At 43.1% G+C, this 18,024-nt stretch overlaps 1 protein-coding gene across 1 annotated transcript in view; it reads left to right on the plus strand.

Annotated features, from left to right (window-relative positions):
- The window catches only part of LOC124594074 (ATP-binding cassette sub-family C member 4-like), a 296,842-nt gene that overhangs the window by 235,999 nt on the left and 42,819 nt on the right, over nt 1–18,024 (plus strand). Inside the window, exons 20-22 of the mRNA XM_047132424.1 lie at nt 9,740–9,867; nt 9,954–10,199; nt 14,990–15,150. Of these exons, the coding sequence (XP_046988380.1) occupies nt 9,740–9,867; nt 9,954–10,199; nt 14,990–15,150 (535 nt within the window). The remainder of the gene's footprint in view (nt 1–9,739; nt 9,868–9,953; nt 10,200–14,989; nt 15,151–18,024) is intronic.

Raw genomic sequence — 18,024 nt, forward strand, 5'->3', positions numbered from 1 at the left:
GGGAGACAACTTCTGGAGGTTGCTAGCAGCTAAACAGCGATCGCGTACATGAGTGCAGGATTACGAAAAACTCGAAATGGAACGTCGAGCCATCATCTGTACCGTCACGGCGACATATGAACTTAAATGTAAAGGTCATGAAAAACTTTCGCATGATAGTTTGGAAACTCTCCACAACTCTGGGAAACTGTTCTACTTTCCTTATGTTGTGTGTTTTATTTAAAAATAATTCATTGTTATGCTATCTGCGGTAAGAATATGATTTACATAGTGTGATGTCTAGTTTTCTGTGAGAGATCGTGGATCAGAGCGTCTTAATGCCAGTTTAGGATGTGACATAGAGGTCGAAGTCGTGGCAGAAAAAAGAAATGTTTGGCAGTGTACAAAGCGCGTTAGAAAACGGTGTTTCAAACAAGTAAACATGGCCACAGTGGGCGTTTCTTGTGATTTACAGTATAGTACGTGGGATACGATCGTTCTCCTAGAGCAGAGGTGATGAAACTTTAAACTACCCTCAGCATTTTGAGGGGTAAATTCAGTGAGGGGCGAAGTATGCCGTTAGGGCTGCACGCTGTGCTACTCTGGGAAGCATTGCGAAATATCTCTCTATCTCCTTCTCTCTGTCCCTTTCTCTCTCTCCGCTCTGGACCCCCAACGCACCTTTGCGTCAACGTGCGGTAAATGGCGTCTATGTGAGTTCTATATCAGATGAAGTTATTTGAGCTTCTATAGTTGTTAATTTTTGTCTGCTGGGCGGGGGGGTAGAGTATAACGATGACAGGATCTTGGGCTTATAGATTTGAATGGACGTGGATCTATAGTACTTGTATGTAGTTTGGGGATGCACCACAATGCGCGCATTTCCGCCAAATGGTCGAAACATGGCCCTGTCGCAGTAACTCAGTTCGCTCTGTTTCTAGACGGGCTGCAGAAGATGGTGGATATGGCTTTGTCCGACTTCTGCTTAGTCCCGACTTAAAATTGTATGATCACATGCGCAAAGCTGTAGAAATGGGAGCAGTTGCAAGATGTGTAAGGACTGACTGAGACCATGTTGGATTTTTACTGTAGCAGATAGGTTCGAGAAAGGTGACTCATTTCGAGATACTGTTCACTTGTGACTGTGATCTTTCTCAATGATTCATCGCCTTTAACTCAGTGATATATAACAGAACATCTGACATGGTATCGAGATAGAATACGTTACACATACTGGATAAATATCTAGTGGCGCGAGGGAGTTGCAAATACCGGTCACACTGCGTTCCTTAGCCGAGTGACTTTCAAAATTCATCGGGCGGGTGTGTGATATGTCCGCATTTGAGGATCAGGTTTATAAAGTATATCTGTTTGGGTAAAGGAAATGTCTATGTGCTATTGTAGGGGGTGTGTGGATTTAACTTGGGGCAGTGTGATAGCGAAGAGAAGAGTACGTCTAGTGCTAAGGAAGGTACAGGTATTTCCAGAGCCACAGCGTTCGAGAGAGTGTATTTCCAACACTTCGCTCATTGTCGAATACCGTTCAGTTGAGACCTATATCATAAGATTTAATTGTAAGTATAATGATAGAAGAAATTTGTGAGGGGTTTTCTAGAATGTGTTAGTGTATGCAAAGTCTGTGCTGGTATTGATTAGCTTTCCCACGTTAATGGTAGCGGTCTTCCGAATGCAGAGGCCTGTTGGAATGTAGGAATGCATGATAGTTAACTTTACTATGTTCTAGACGACCGAATAGCGAACTAAGTATGTCCTGGGCTGTTTTCGTGATCAAGATGAGATGGCACGTTTGCGGTAGAGCGTTATTCCCTCCCATGTAAATTGATCGGTCGACTGCTTCTGCACATTTGATGCCTTTATTTAAATGAGAGAATATGGATTGTGGTGTGCTGAACCCACGTTTGCCTGTTCTCTAGACGTGGGAACGGCCATAGTTGGTTTGTAGAGAATATTGATCATCTCGGATCTGTTAGATGGCCGACTTTGGTATTCGAGAGTGCGAATATCAGTTTACTCTACTTGTTTCTAGTTAGTCAATGGTTTACAGACGCTGCACATCGCTAATGTTTGGTGTTTGTGGAGAAATAATTTACAATGTACAGTGAGGTCCATTGATAGTGACCGGGCCAAATATCTCACGAAATAAGCGTCAAACGAAAAAACTACAAACAACAAAACTTGTATACCTTGTATAACTTGTTGGTCCGCTGGATGGTGCTGCCATAGGTCAAACGGATACCAACTGCGTTTTTTTTTTTTAATAGGAACCCCCCATTTTTATTACATATTCGTGTAGTACGTAATGAAATATCAGTGTTTTAGTTGGACCACTTTTTTCGCATTATGATAGATGGCGCTGTAATAGTCACAAACGTGTAAGTACGTGATATCACCTAACATTCCGCCAGTGCGGACGGCATTTGCTTCGTGATACATTACCAGTGTTAAAATGGATCGTTTACCAATTGCGTAAAAGGTCTATATCGTGTTGATGTATGGCTATTGTGATCAAAGAGCCCAACGGGCGTGTGCTATGTATGCTGGACGGTATCCTGGACGACATCATCCAAGTGTCCGGACCATTCGCTAGATAGTTACGTTATTCAAGGAAACAGGTAGTGTTCAGCCACATGTGAAACGTCAACCACGACCTGCAACAAATGATGATGCCCAAGTAGGTGTTTTAGCTGCTGTCGCGGCTAGTCCGCACATCAGTAGCAGACAAATTGCGCGAGAATCGGGACTCTCATAAACGTCGGTATTCAGAATGCTACATCAACATCGATTGCACCCGTACCATATTTCTATGCACCAGGAATTGCATGGCGACGACTTTGAACCTCGTGTACAGTTCTGCCACTGGGCACAAGAGAAATTACGGAACGATGACAGATTTTTTGCACGCGTTCTATTTAGCGACGAAGCGTCATTCACCAACAGCGGCATTGTAAACTGGCTAATATGCACTTCTGGGGAAAGGAAAATTCACGATGGCTGCGACAAGTGGAACATCAGCGACCTTGGTGGGTTAATGTATGGTGCGGCATTATGGGAGGAAGGATAATTGGGCCCCCATTTTATCGATGGTAATCTAAATGGTGCAGTGTATGCTGATTTCTACCGATGTTACTACAAGATGTTTCACTGCATGACAGATTGGCGATGTACTTCCAACATGATGGATGTGCGGTACATAGCTCGCGTGCGGTTGAATCGGTGTCGAATAGCATATTTCATGACAGGTGAATTGGTCGCGAAGCACCATACAATGGCCCGCACGTTCACCGGATCTGACGTCCCCGGGTTTCTTTCTGTGGGGAGAGTTGAAGGATATTTGCTATCGTGATCCACCGACAGTGCCTGACAACATGCGTCAGCGCATTGTCAATGCATGTGCGAACATTAGGGAAGGCGAACTACTCGCTGTTGAGGGGAATGTCCTTACACGTATTGCCAAATGCATTGAGGTTGACGGACATAATTTTGAGCATTTGTTGCGTTAATGTGGTATTTACAGGTAATCACGCTGTAACAGCATGCGTTCTCAGAAATGATAAGCTCACAAAGGTTCATGTATCACACTGAAACAACCGAAATAAAATGTTCAAACGTACCTACGTTCTGTATTTTAATTTAAAGAACTTATCTGTTACCAACTGTTCGTCTAAAATTGTGAGCCATATGTTTGTGACTATTACAGCGCCATCTACCACAAAGCGAAAAAAAGTGGTCCAACTAAAACATTCATATTTCTTTACATACAACACGAATATGTAATAAAAATGGGGGGCGTTTAAAAAAAAAAACGCAGTTGATATCCGTTGGACCTATGGCAGCGCCATCTGGTTTCCTCCTTCAAGCTAGACAAGTTTCGTTCTTTGTAGTTTTTTCGTTTGACACTTATTTCATGAGATATTTGGCCCTGTCACGATCAATGGACCACCCTGTATATGTCGTGCATTATGCTGTGTTAGCGATCGGGAGGCTAGTGCCGTGTTATTTATATCGAGAAGTACAGCGAAAATTGACGGTACTCGGTGGTAGATTCCCTGGTTGGAGATCGATTTGACGGTCCAATATTCTTGAGAGTATCGTTTATATTTGATGACCTGTACACAACTTTGCGATGTTTAGTTGTCTGTGAAAAATGGTTATCAGTGTAAAATAGTTTATTACCATTGAGTGTAGCGTCTGTAGAGAGAAAGAACAGGTTGGCGGTGTATAGATTGAGGGAAATGTCCATGCAAATTAGCAATCTTTGCAAAATAACGAGAAAGAGCCCCAGAAAGAAAAGGTGGATGGTGCTTCGATAGCTACGGCGTTAGTAATTCGACTGGTAAATTCGATAAGAGCTAATGAGAATGCTCGATTGATTGTGATGTGATGTAGGTGCGGTGGGAACATCTGCGTATGTTGTGAGTAGGAAGGCTATCACGTTATGTCCGGGAGGAAGACTGGATTAGGCGATATTTTGGTAAACAGGTTCTGTTTTGGGAAGAATTTTCGTGCATACAAGCTGAGGCATGAATAAAGCAAGCGTTAACCATTTCTGGGGCACTATACAGTCCCCGAGAGGTCGACTTGGCTCTTATTTTTTGCAAAGAGATGTGACGTAAGAATAATGTTGAGAACGTTTTAGATGGCGAGTCGTCTCGCAGACGTTTCGCGGCGAGGCGAGAACCGTGCTGGGTAGTTAAGTATGGTTAAACGTGTGTGTGTCAACACACCCTGCATTCAACAGCAGAGACAAGCGGCACCTGGAGATGCCTCGAATATAAGACTGGTGTGAGCGCTGCTTGGAATGCAACTGTCACCGGTGTTCGGCGGTGGCTGGCGGCTGCGACGGAGCGTGCAGGGCCCAAGCTGTGGCTGCCTCACTTGGCGGGGGTTGTGGCGCGCGCGGTGAAGTGTCCGTCAGTCGTCACTTATGGTCCGTTAGAATCGCTAAGGTTGGAAAGCAGGTTCTGCTATTGTGGAATGGAATTCTGAAACGTCTTTGCCTGACCGCAGTTAGAGTGAGGAAGGCCGAATGCACGCGGCTCTGCTTGGAGTGCGCGTTGTGTGTAAATAAACGCCCAGTCATTAACGGCGCCTAGATACAACTTTGACCTGGGTCCGGCTGCAGCTCACGGTTGCGCTCCCGCCCGATCACATCAGCACGTGTGTGTAGGTGAACACGTATTTGGATAGGAATTTCTCAGGTGTTGTGTATGAATGAGAGGTGCCACCACCTCATGCTTGCAGAAGCCAAGCAGGGGCTGTGCGTGGTTTGACATCTGGGGTATACGTCACTTATCGCTACCTCCTGTGTACTCAGTGGACAGGGGCTGTGGACTGTGCTTGCGCGTGTTGATTGCATTATTTCCGGAGCGGGTCTGTAGGCCTTCATATGCGCTATATGAATAATTTACAAGTACTTAGTGTGTCTACACATCACTGTGCTGCATTATTTAGGAGCTGTTTGCAGGTCTGCACTGAAATTATTTCGGAAAATTAGCAGTTGTTTGGCTATTTGGACGTAAATGTTTTGCATTATTTATGAGCAGTTTGAATGTCTGTAGGCGGTGCCATATATTATTTTTATCTGTTTACAATTAGCAAGTGTGTGTGTGTGTGTGTGTCTGTGTGTGTGTGTGTGTGTAGAGCATTATAAATGAGTTATGTAGGATTGGTTTGCAGGTCTGTATGGTGTGGGACCTGTCAGTGTGTGTGTTACATATACTCCATCCCTAAATAAAGTACATTCGTTCCTCCATCCATGGGCCTAGTGCATGCTCAATCCTTTTGCCAGAAACCTGTAGGAAGAGGTTGCGTCTTGGAGGCTTAGGTTAGTGGCGATGAGCTTCGTTTGCAACAATTTTCTATGGTTGATGGCGGAAGTGCAAGTGACCTTTCTTTACTGGCAGAATTCAAACTTGGCGCTAGTTCCTAGGAAAAGGTGGCCATCTGGACCTAGAAAGTAGCTGAAATTAGATAACTGAACCGCTTTTCATACTTACATGAAATTGTAAATTGAATTATTTAACATGATTAAAATTGAAATGCAATTAAGTACTTAGGCAGTTGATAGCTTAGATGCACAATGCGGGTCTTAGCATATTTACAGAAGACTATGTCCGGCCCTTGTATGGAGGTGGTGATCGAGGGTGTCTGACGTAATTGGTCGTATGCCCGCAGGGCGGTGGCGCAGTGCGTGTCCACTTATAATGCACACGCGAGAGAGCAGACGATCTTGAATCAGTTAACTTAGCAAGAGCGTTCTTTGTCGAGCACGCTGCATGATGGACCGGCGGTTGTGTGATGCTAGGACAGATTCCACTCTCCAGCAAACAACATTGGCGCCAAGTATGTTGTTTGTCCACCACGAAACCACGTGGTGGATCACTAACCGACTGTTGTGATGTTGGGGGAAGATCCCACTCTCAGGCGAACAATTTAGGCATGAAACGTGTGGGGTGAATATACTTTGTGAACGGACAACCTACCATTGTGATGTCAGAATTGGCAGGTTCGAACGAGCAAAACATGTTTATGCCACTGGACACGTGTGGTCCGAGCGACCGCTAGACCAGTGGCGGGCTACCGCTGACCGGTGGCGCCATGGGTAGCCTCCTCTGTTGGAGATGATTTGAACAAACTCAGTTGGAGTCTGGACCTAGTGGTGAGTGCACTGGGTGTTGCCATCTCGAAGATATGTACTAAGTCTTTTGGAGAACAAGTCATGACTGTACTGCTTGAAATAAAGACTTCAGTCCTTTTTCCTTGCAAAACCAGAGGATGTGAATTAGGTTCGTACAAGTGTAGTTTATTATTTGACGCGATTTTGATAGGTTAGCAGTGAAAAAACATAAGTGACAGTCAAAGTTTGTAGGATGTGGACTATTTCATATGTGTGATCGATTATAGTGTTGGAATTTGAACTTGTGAGAGATTTTTGTTATGGATGTAATGCAAATGGCTTTCTTCCTGCCGAAAATCAAACATGTCAAATAAACAATACATTATAATAATAATAAATATACACTCCTGGAAATGGAAAAAAGAACACATTGACACCGGTGTGTCAGACCCACCATACTTGCTCCGGACACTGCGAGAGGGCTGTACAAGCAATGATCACACGCACGGCACAGCGGACACACCAGGAACCGCGGTGTTGGCCGTCGAATGGCGCTAGCTGCGCAGCATTTGTGCACCGCCGCCGTCAGTGTCAGCCAGTTTGCCGTGGCATACGGAGCTCCATCGCAGTCTTTAACACTGGTAGCATGCCGCGACTGCGTGGACGTGAACCGTATGTGCAGTTGACGGACTTTGAGCGAGGGCGTATAGTGGGCATGCGGGAGGCCGAGTGGACGTACCGCCGAATTGCTCAACACGTGGGGCGTGAGGTCTCCACAGTACATCGATGTTGTCGCCAGTGGTCGGCGGAAGGTGCACGTGACCGTCGACCTGGGACCGGACCGCAGCGACGCACGGATGCACGCCAAGACCGTAGGATCCTACGCAGTGCCGTAGGGGACCGCACCGCCACTTCCCAGCAAATTAGGACACTGTTGCTCCTGGGGTATCGGCGAGGACCATTCGCAACCGTCTCCACGAAGCTGGGCTACGGTCCCGCACACCGTTAGGCCATCTTCCGCTCACGCCCCAACATCGTGCAGCCCGCCTCCAGTGGTGTCGCGACAGGCGTGAATGGAGGGACGAATGGAGACGTGTCGTCTTCAGCGATGAGAGTCGCTTCTGCCTTGGTGCCAATGATGGTCGTATGCGTGTTTGGCGCCGTGCAGGTGAGCGCCACAATCAGGACTGCATACGACCGAGGCACACAGGGCTAACACCCGGCATCATGGTGTGGGGAGCGATCTCCTACACTGGCCGTACACCACTGGTGATCGTCGAGGGGACACTGAATAGTGCACGGTACATCCAAACTGTCATCGAACCCATCGTTCTACCATTCCTAGACCGGCAAGGGAACTTGCTGTTCCAACAGGACAATGCACGTCCGCATGTATCCCGTGCCACCGAACGTGCTCTAGAAGGTTTAAGTCAACTACCCTGGCCAGCAAGATCTCCGGATCTGTCCCCCATTGAGCATGTTTGGGACTGGATGAAGCGTCATCTCACGCGGTCTGCACGTCCAGCACGAACGCTGGTCCAACTGAGGCGCCAGGTGGAAATGGCATGGCAAGCCGTTCCACAGGATTACATCCAGCATCTCTACGATCGTCTCCATGGGAGAATAGCAGCCTGCATTGCTGCGAAAGGTGGATATACACTGTACTAGTGCCGACATTGTGCATGCTCTGTTGCCTGTGTCTATGTGCCTGTGGTTCTGTCAGTGTGATCATGTAATGTATCTGACCCCAGGAATGTGTCAATAAAGTTTCCCCTTCCTGGGACAATGAATTCACGGTGTTCTTATTTCAATTTCCAGGAGTGTAAGTACAGTTTTTGAGACATTACTGTGTTGGAGTTTGAATTTGGTGCTATTTTCTAGTGGTGGTAGGCCAATAATAATAAATATTAATAATAAATGATAATAAACGATAATGAATGATAATAAATGATAAAGAATAATAATGAATAATATTAAAGGCAAGTACGGTTTTTGCAGCCATCATCCTGTTGGAGTTTGAATTTGGCGCAGACTTTTTCTGGAGGGTCAGGTTAGTGGACATAGCCCATTTGGCCTATTTTCCCATCAAAATTCAAACTTCCCGCCATTTTTCTGGGGGTTAGGTTAGTGGAGGTAGTAGAACTGACCTATTTTCCCGCCAAAATCCGCCATCTTGGATGACGTCATGCACTGTTGCAAAGTCTACATGCCACCATCTTGGATGACGTCATCGCCGCCATCTTGAATAAATTTGGCAACAATGCAGAGAGTGCCTGTACATACCTCGTCCCACTACTTCGACTCATTACAATGTTTAACACCAAGCAAAGCTATCAGAAGACCAGAAAGCAAACATCAGTATTTGACTCAGTTCCAGGAATGTTTTAAAATACCTTGATACTACTAGCCCAGATCTAGACTACAAAAGATTAACATTTGCAGTGTGATCACTGCGTATGGCCGCCACACAACTCATGCAGTCAATGCAATTAACAAGACAACTTCACACCAGTGAAATGGAGATCGACTTCAGCTGCACAATAAAATACAGTACTGAAACATACCGAGAACGTAACGTGCTTAAATGATCGACACTGAACTTCAAAGATATTGCTATTACAAATCCATTCCTTGCCATAGACACATGTGCAGCGAGTCCTTTCAAAAGTTCTGCACATTTTGTTCATTGTGTCAGTTATGGTGTTTATTCAAAGTAATTAATTAATACGCTGTGCATTACTAAATGGTTTGATATAAAATAAATGATCGATAAGAGGGTTAATTTTTTCAGTTTGCACAGCGAATTTTCAGTATTATTAAAAATACATAGCTTTTTTCATCATCAGTTTTATGCATAAATTCATTTCATTCGCACAACACGAATGTATTAGTCCTTAATTGTTCAAGTATATAATAGCTAAAGTTTGTAAATATGTGAGCTACAAATCATTACCAGAATTGAAGGATGTGCGTAATTTGTTAGCTGAAACAGACAAAATGCACAGGTGTCAAAAATGTGTTACAAAATGTGTCGTCGGACCTTGCGGGAAGCAACAGCTATTCCGAGAATGGTATTGATAAATTCTGGATTTTCAGTTTTTTTGTGTTTGCTTTTTGGTGCAGATAAGAGGCCACCAGCTGCTTGGCCACAGCAAGGGCAAATCGTCTTCCAGAAGTTGTATCTCAAGTACGGCCCAACGGATCCTCCAGTTCTCAGGAACCTCAATTTCACCATACAAGCGATGCATAAGGTTGTAGATAAATAATTTCTAAAATCTGAGGTAGAAACGTGACCTTCATTAAGTTTCTAACTCACGAATTTTTAACGCCTATGTAGGTTGGCATCGTTGGCAGAACAGGTGCTGGCAAGTCATCACTAATTTCCGCACTCTTCCGGCTTGCACCGACAGAGGGTGCCATTGAGATTGACGGAGTCGACGTGAATAGTCTGGGTCTGCACGATCTGAGGAGGCACATCTCCATCATCCCTCAGGAGCCTGTCCTCTTCTCTGAGACTCTCCGCTTTAATCTCGACCCGTTCTCGGAATTTGACGATGAGAAACTCTGGGACGCACTTGAAGAGGTAAGAATTTGGTTGTACGGAACTGAACAATCAAAGTAAACACTGGTTGGTCGTATACCTAGGAATCCTAATGCTGCCAACACAGATTTTATTTTTCTCATAGTCCATAAACCCCACACAAAGAAGTTGATGACATTCGTTTCTTCTTCATATACAGCACATCCGCCAAACATCACATACCAATTTTCTATTATTTGTTGCTTCTATGATATATGAAGATGTAACTCAATAAATATTGCAAGTAACGATTCTACTTTAGTTTCTAAAAGTCAAGTTCCGTGTAACCCTTTCATGGGTAAAATTACTCAGTTGACTTTAAGAAAACAGAAAATGAGATTTTTCAAACCCGTGTCCTTAATTCTGGCTAACCCTGCTCCCAACATCGGCCACCTGACGAAATTAGGGATATCTCTTATAGGAGTTTCCAGTTCATCATATTTACCAATCGTAAAATTTAGTTCCGCATATCTTAAATGATGTGAATTGGACTAACAATCAACGTAAATATGCTTTAACAGTTGTACTGAAAATCATTGAAAAAACATTTGAAAGAAATGCATTTTGACTAAATACATGAACTGCAAAAAACCATAAACAATCTAATGTAACAAAACAGGTTCCTAGGCAATATCTGTTATTAATTTCACTCATACCCTTCATAGCTATTTATAGCATGTTAGTCGCTATGGCACACATTTATATCAGGCCAACAACAGTAGCACTCAGAAGTATTTTGTAGTTATGGTGTTATGTTGTCAATATTGTTTGCATGCAGTCACATCAGAGCAACGCATATAACTGTGCCACCCCATCAAGAGCTTCACGCCACTGTGGTTACGTATCTAGTAAACAAGCTACGTCATACAGTAACAATCTAAGTGCATACACTTTTAAATCAAAACTATTTTTCACGTGCTTGGTTATCATTGTTTTCATTAACTATTGCTACTTATGCATTCAAACAGTGTTTGTTTATTTGTAGAAGCAGCAAAAAGTATGTCAAAACTTAGCGAACGCTCAGTTGAGGTGAAACATGCTATTTTCCATATTTTGAAGAAGGGAAAGTCTCAGCCTAGCGTTACTAGAGATTATGGCATATTACAACAGTTAATAAGTGTGTGAAGCCGACAGCAAAACCAGTAAGGAACAGTAGTCAATAAGTCACGGTCAGGTCGTCCTCGAAAAAAACAGACAGGGAGGACAGAATGATTTGTAAGCAGTCGGCTGCCGATCCACGAAAATCGGCTCGACGAATCAGGGATGATCTGGAGCAGCATCGTGGACTGAACAACTGAACCTACATGTCTCTACTGTAAAACATCGTCTCATAAAAGTTGATTTAATTTGGTTGACGACCATCACCTAAACCACTCATACATTCAAAAAGTAGGAAGGCCAGAAAGTAGTTTGCAAAGAACCATCAAACCTGGAAAGCTACATAGTGGTCGAAGGTTTTATGGAATGATGAAAGTAAATATAATCTATTTTCGCCTGAAGGTGTGCTATACATAGATCCACCAAAAAATCTACGGAACAACAGAGAACACCAGGTACTGACTATTAAGCACGATAGTGGCTGTGTCATGGTGTGGGAATGTTTCTCCAACGTGGGATTCGTCATCTAGCCCACATAGGTGGCAAAGGATCGTTTCGTGTACAGTTTAGAAAGAAATTTAGCTCCGCTAGGGGATATGGCAGGTAGTTGGATATTTCAACAGAACACTGATTCGAAGCTCACCTCCTGCCATTTAAAAAGATATTTTCGCATAAGAGTATGAAACCTTTGCAGCTGCCGAGCCAGAGTTCAAAATTAAATCCAACTGAACACCTCTGGGATGTACTGGATCGATGAGTTTTTTGTACAACCTACTCAAATGAGTAGGAAGAATGGTAAAAACTCTAATATGACATATTACTAAAGCTTGTGGATTCAACGCCAAATATATGTGTAGCTGTGGTCAAAGCCTATGGGTTTTCAACGAAATGCTGATTTGTTCTTCAGATTACAAAATGGTTTTGTTTTGTTCTTAAATACTTAGACCTGCAAAGTACTTTAGAGTGAGAAAGATTGTTATTTCTGTTCTGATGTTTAAACGAAATGTATTTTGTACGAAATGGATTATAATGACATACTTCTTAAGTATTCACTGCCAATTTTTCTGTTATACACTTATCTTTAAGTAGTTGTAACTAATGCTTCCGACAAAATAATTTTGATCGCTACTGTAACTAAAGACGCGTGAAATAAATACAGTTACTCATACGAAAAGAACAAACATACTTCCTCGTTTCAGTAGCGACTGCTTCACAAAACATATGGTTTCATTTGAAGCAAGTGCAATAGTTAACCCATTCCTACCCACTATAATCGTCCTCGTATTTTTCTTGGCCAAATTTCCAGATGTGTCCGCACCCACTCAGAGATCACCATCTGATATGACAAGTGGAGGTTCTTCTTGGTTATTGTCGCTGCTTGATGAACCTGAAACATCGTAATTTCTTCCTCTAACTTGTTTCTAATATTTGGTGACAGGTTTCTTGTTTTATTCAGCATTTCTTCTTGAGCGTAAGCAGAATTTCTTTACTTCTTCATCCATTAAAATGTTCTTATATGGTAAAGTGATCGATACTGTGCTCATTCCATCTGTCCATTAACGTTTTCGCTCTTTCGGTGTTCGTACCTTTGGAGGTTGCTAGTAGTGGGGATGTATGTGTTCCAGCACACCCTTCAGCCATGGATTCGGATGTAGAGGTTCTGGCTTCAGCACCCATTGAGGACATTTTTGCCAATATTTGTGAGTTGCCTAGGTGCAGGGGCAACGACGTCACAATCAAAGATGGCCGTCACTTTGCACTTAAAAGTGGTGTTGAACCTTCTGATACCACGGAAGTCAAGTCCTTCAAGCGATAAGACACCTAGAGACCTTATCTATCCCCCCCCCCCCCTCAAACACACACATCTCCAGACAATCTCAGCATAGTATTAAAATGATGTATAAAAATTGCACCAAGTTCAAAGATATGCCTTAAGAAATTACAATAGTGGGAACTGTTGCTATTCAACGCAAACGTACATCACGATGTAGCTTCTTTTGGGCAGTGATCAAAAAAATCTGAACAACCTGAATTATTTATCAAAAAATACTTCACACAGGGGTAACACGAGCTTACGAATATAGTGTGCTGGACAATACATTGAGCATAGCCTGTTGTGAGTAGCCTTTAGTTGTGTGTGTGTGTGTGTGTGTGTGTGTGTGTGTGTGTGTGTGTATTATCGTAATTACAAACCTGGGATTGTGAACTGACAACCGAAATGTGCTGCTGAACTCAAAGCCACATCACTTACATGAAATTGAAAAGAATCCTGTGTATGTGAAAACCAATCCCATTCATAGGCAAATCAATAATTTCACGTTCAGTAGACTTGGCCAGTGTCAACTGTTCGAAAAAAAGTAACTGTAGAAAAAAAAAACTGTAATGTCGATGTGTATAAGAACGTAACTTGATACACACGAAAATTTCTGCCGTGACATGTGGCCCTGGTAAAATAAAAAAGCTGACAACCGATATTTCGTAAAGGAAACGTGTTATGAATCTCACCTGCAAAATGAAGTACTGGAAGAAACAGGAACACAGCAAGATTCCGCCTCAGCTAAGAAAATGCTGTTAAAAACTAACTACACTTGGGCCAGGGCAATTGGGTTCATAATCTTGACACAGAATGCCAATGAAACACGTAACTCAATCCTGAGCTATTGAAATTTCATTTAGGAACGAAATTATCAAAGAAAACCATTATAGACTCTGATACAAAAGTTCATTCCCATGGTACAGTAAATTAACTCAGAAGACCAATCAATAGAATAATTACCAAAACCTCGACTGTGACGAGAGTGAAGTGCACCAACAATACAAGTTTACAAAAATAAGAATAAACTTTTTACCTCATCAAATAATACCTTGTTCTCCGTTTCGGAACCTTTTTTATGTCCTAATGCTATCCAACCATTGTTCTGAGTCATCTTTCCTCCTCGTAATAAATTTGCAACTCACGTAGTTCGAAAAGTGCGTCCATGCATTACACTGTACACTCAACAAACCCCTGCCTCCTGCACACCGCAGCTATGCATTACTGACTGTCAAAGATTGTACGACTCCACAGAGCTGCCATCGCAGACGCAGATACTGTTTCCTAACAACCATTTCTCTGTCCACAATTCTTCAAATATATCATTTTCCTTTACAAATATTAACGCCTCCAGTAACATCATCAAAAAATAGGCACCTTCTACTGTGTCATGACCAGTATTTGCCTTGGTCTGTACAAAATGCGACATACCTCGGGAATAAGTAAAACTCCACTCAAATGAAAGACACAATTTGTTCTTTTGGTTTTTTTCGTGTAAGTCTCTATCTTATATGCGACATGACACTTTTTCCGTTTGAAACTATGATTTGCATCCATTTTTATAGAATAGTGGTTCTATGTCTAAGGACCATCCTGTAGTACCATAGTAGATGTTAGCACTGGATCGATTTAGTACAGGGCCAATGCATTAATGTGATCGGGAAGTCATCTGATTTACAATGAAAAGGTTGTTATGTGAAGATAGAAAATCTGCATAGTTGCTTCTTAATTTTCTGATAATGAACGTCATATTAAATACTAATGGAGGCATTTGTGAACTACATCCTAGTTAAAAATAGGATACGATTTTGAGGAGTTAAAGCGAAAAGTCGTGACAGGTCCCTATTAACAACTCACGCAATTTTTTTGGATAATTTCGCAGGTGGAGCTCAAATCCGGTATACAGACGCTGGACTTCCAGGTGACGGAGGGCGGCAGTAACTTCAGCGTGGGCCAGAGGCAGCTGCTGTGTCTGGCGAGGGCCATACTCAGAAACAACAGGATCCTGGTGCTCGACGAGGCCACCGCCAACGTCGATCCGGGGTAAAATACTCAAAATTACGTTTGTTTATAGTGTGCACTCTTACGTACTATACTTTAATTTTAGAACCAGTATCTTACACGTGGACCACGGGTATATGCAAACACGCTAGCTGAGCAGGCTCCAGCGCAGATGAGAGAATTTGACTTGATTTATAATTCTACCCCATTATCTAGAACAATACATGATTTATTACCTTCCTCCCCTTGCGAGACACAGTAGGAATGCATCTAGAATTCAGGATTATTTATTATCCTCCTTTTCCATACCCCTCTTACCACACTGTGTTTTTAATAATAGTTCTGGCCCCACAAGTTTGGCGACGAGAAAAAGCCTTTAAAATTGTAATTATTACCATTCAGCATTCTGACGACGAAGAAAATCAGTAAAAATTGTCGATAATTTTACGACAAGAATCGACACTTTAGCGACGAGGAAAAAAAATTTGAAATTGTTGATCAATGCAAACCCATAGAATTCTAGCCAGCATTAGGCGAGAGTGAAAAGAAACTACACTGGAGAAGAAGAGAACGGCTTCGACATCGTTCTCAACCCAATCAGTGCGACCAAGAATGCTGAGAAGTCATGCTAATGAGCGGGCTCATAGTGGCAAGTTCTTAGTAAATTTTACTCTGTTTGGCTATTACTTAAACAACAATGCACAGCCTCACAACATACGAAGTTTCATTTCGTTTCCTTCTCTTCCTTTTGGCCGCTTCACTTCTTTTTGAGGCAGTGTGTTAGCAGTATTAAGGTAATCGCAGCTCTCACATTTTCTGGAGACGCTGCTCCTACCAAGACAGTTTCGTTTGCAGTTGTTCTTGCGGAAATGGAGAACGACTTAGAAGGTATTTGCATTTCGTTAAATGAACAACAATGCTCTCAAATAAACTTGCATGTGAAATAATACCCGTAACAAACCTGTAACAGAACAGTGAGAAACGTCTGTGGCATTAGTGCACCGTTTAAATATTCTGGGATAATACTATGAATTGATATAAAGTGAGATGGATACTTGTAATCGGTGGTAGGGATCGGAGGAGAGGTCAGGAAATGTGCAGTGTATCTATTGTCGTGAATGGACCAGCCTGACGAGTCGCTGCTGAGACGCGCCGACCGACAAATAAAAGGAACAGTGTAAGTATTTATTGGCGGGATCAAGTTGCTTCGGAAAGTGGTGTGAAGACATAGCAGACGGACCACGGAGAATGGCATATCCGCTAGGCCCTGTTGTGAATGGCTCGCAAGTAGCAGAAAGGGCTTTCCGACTGTCGCCCTTTCGGAACGAGAATAGCAAATCTGCTTCGCTGCACTGGTTGCCTACGGGAAACAAACTTAAGGGAAGATAGGGCCTCCGAAGATGGAAGACCACCCCGAGTTTTCTATGAAAATTTTGTTTATAAACAACTTACGTGCTGGTGGCTTGCGGAACTATTGGAATTAACCCCTGGGCACGTGCACAGCAACGCAAAATTCAGCGTCCTGTACCTCGGAATCGAAAGGAAGGCGATGGTCAAGGAGGTATCTTCTGTTCACTGGTATTAACATTTCGCCAGCAAATGACAAGGCGTGAGTCGTAACTCTAGCGCCCTGACAGCACAAGAGACAGGATACGACGAATAAAACCATGAACGTTAAGGCTGGAGCAGTTTAATTCTCATCTGCTGCTGCTTCTGGAGAGCTTAAACTGTCTTGCGCTCTTAGCTTCTGAGGGTGGACATCTTAATTTATGGAACTTCTGGTTGATGATCTGAAGTCGCTGCTGGCTCTGATGTTTCTTGCAGCTTGGCAATGCGACTACGAGTCACTTTGGTTATTAACTGACTCATGCTGGAGCCTTGCTTCAACATTTGTTATTCAAGATTTGCTCTGCACCTGCCTTTGCTGCCAATCTGATTTTGTTAACTTTCACTTGGTACACGACATTCTGAGTCTCTTTCCAGCGATAGCTTGATTTCAATTACAGTGCACTGCTCATGTCACACGCATTCGACTTTTTAATTCTGCGCCTTATCTGAAGCCAGTCTTCCATTTCTCACATGATGCTGGTTTCACAGTTTAATTCCCAACGACTGTTCGAATTTTGACTCTAATTACTTAAATGCTGCCTGTGTAGTACTTCCAACAAACTCCCATTCAGGGTAGTGGCTGCCAAAAGACAGCCACTCTGATCATCCCACACTAAGCAAAGGATTGAAGGCCATTCACCGCCGGCCCCTGTCAACATCACGCACCGCTCGAGCCGTTCACAGAGAAGCAAGAGGAAGTTGAAACGTCCCCTTAGAGAAATTATACAAGACTGTGCTTAAACTGACACACAACATTTTTGGCGCAACGCAATCTGACTTTCAGTAATCCCTACAAAAGAATGGCCCTGACTAATATTAACCTATACGTTTCACAAATCACTTACCTCACAAAAATCTTCGTTACTCGAACTACTGCAATACAGCGAGCGCCACTACTGCCAGCTAAATAAAAGATTCAAACTACTGAAGGCACTAACTACTGATAGGCATAGTTAGCAAATGAAAGATTTTGATAGAGAACAAACAATGTATTTACCTCAATAGTGTTCAAAAATGATAATATATATACAGCAGTTCATGACATACGTTCTTACAAATGTACTGTTTCTGATGGACACACGTCCAGCTCATCCGCTCTCAAAAATGCGCCATCTCACTTCCCCACATCCACCACTGCTGGCGGCTCACCTCCAACTGCGCAACGCTACGCGCTGTTAACATCCAGCTTCCCAATGGCAGACAACAATGCGAACTAGCCACAGACTGCACACAGTACAGCCAGTGATTTTCATACAGAGCGCCATGTGGCGTTACCAATAAAAAAACCTAAACAGCCTACTTACATAG

The sequence above is a fragment of the Schistocerca americana genome, chromosome 2, assembly GCF_021461395.2.
Source record: "Schistocerca americana isolate TAMUIC-IGC-003095 chromosome 2, iqSchAmer2.1, whole genome shotgun sequence".
In the NCBI taxonomy this organism is placed as follows: Eukaryota; Metazoa; Arthropoda; class Insecta; order Orthoptera; family Acrididae; genus Schistocerca; species Schistocerca americana.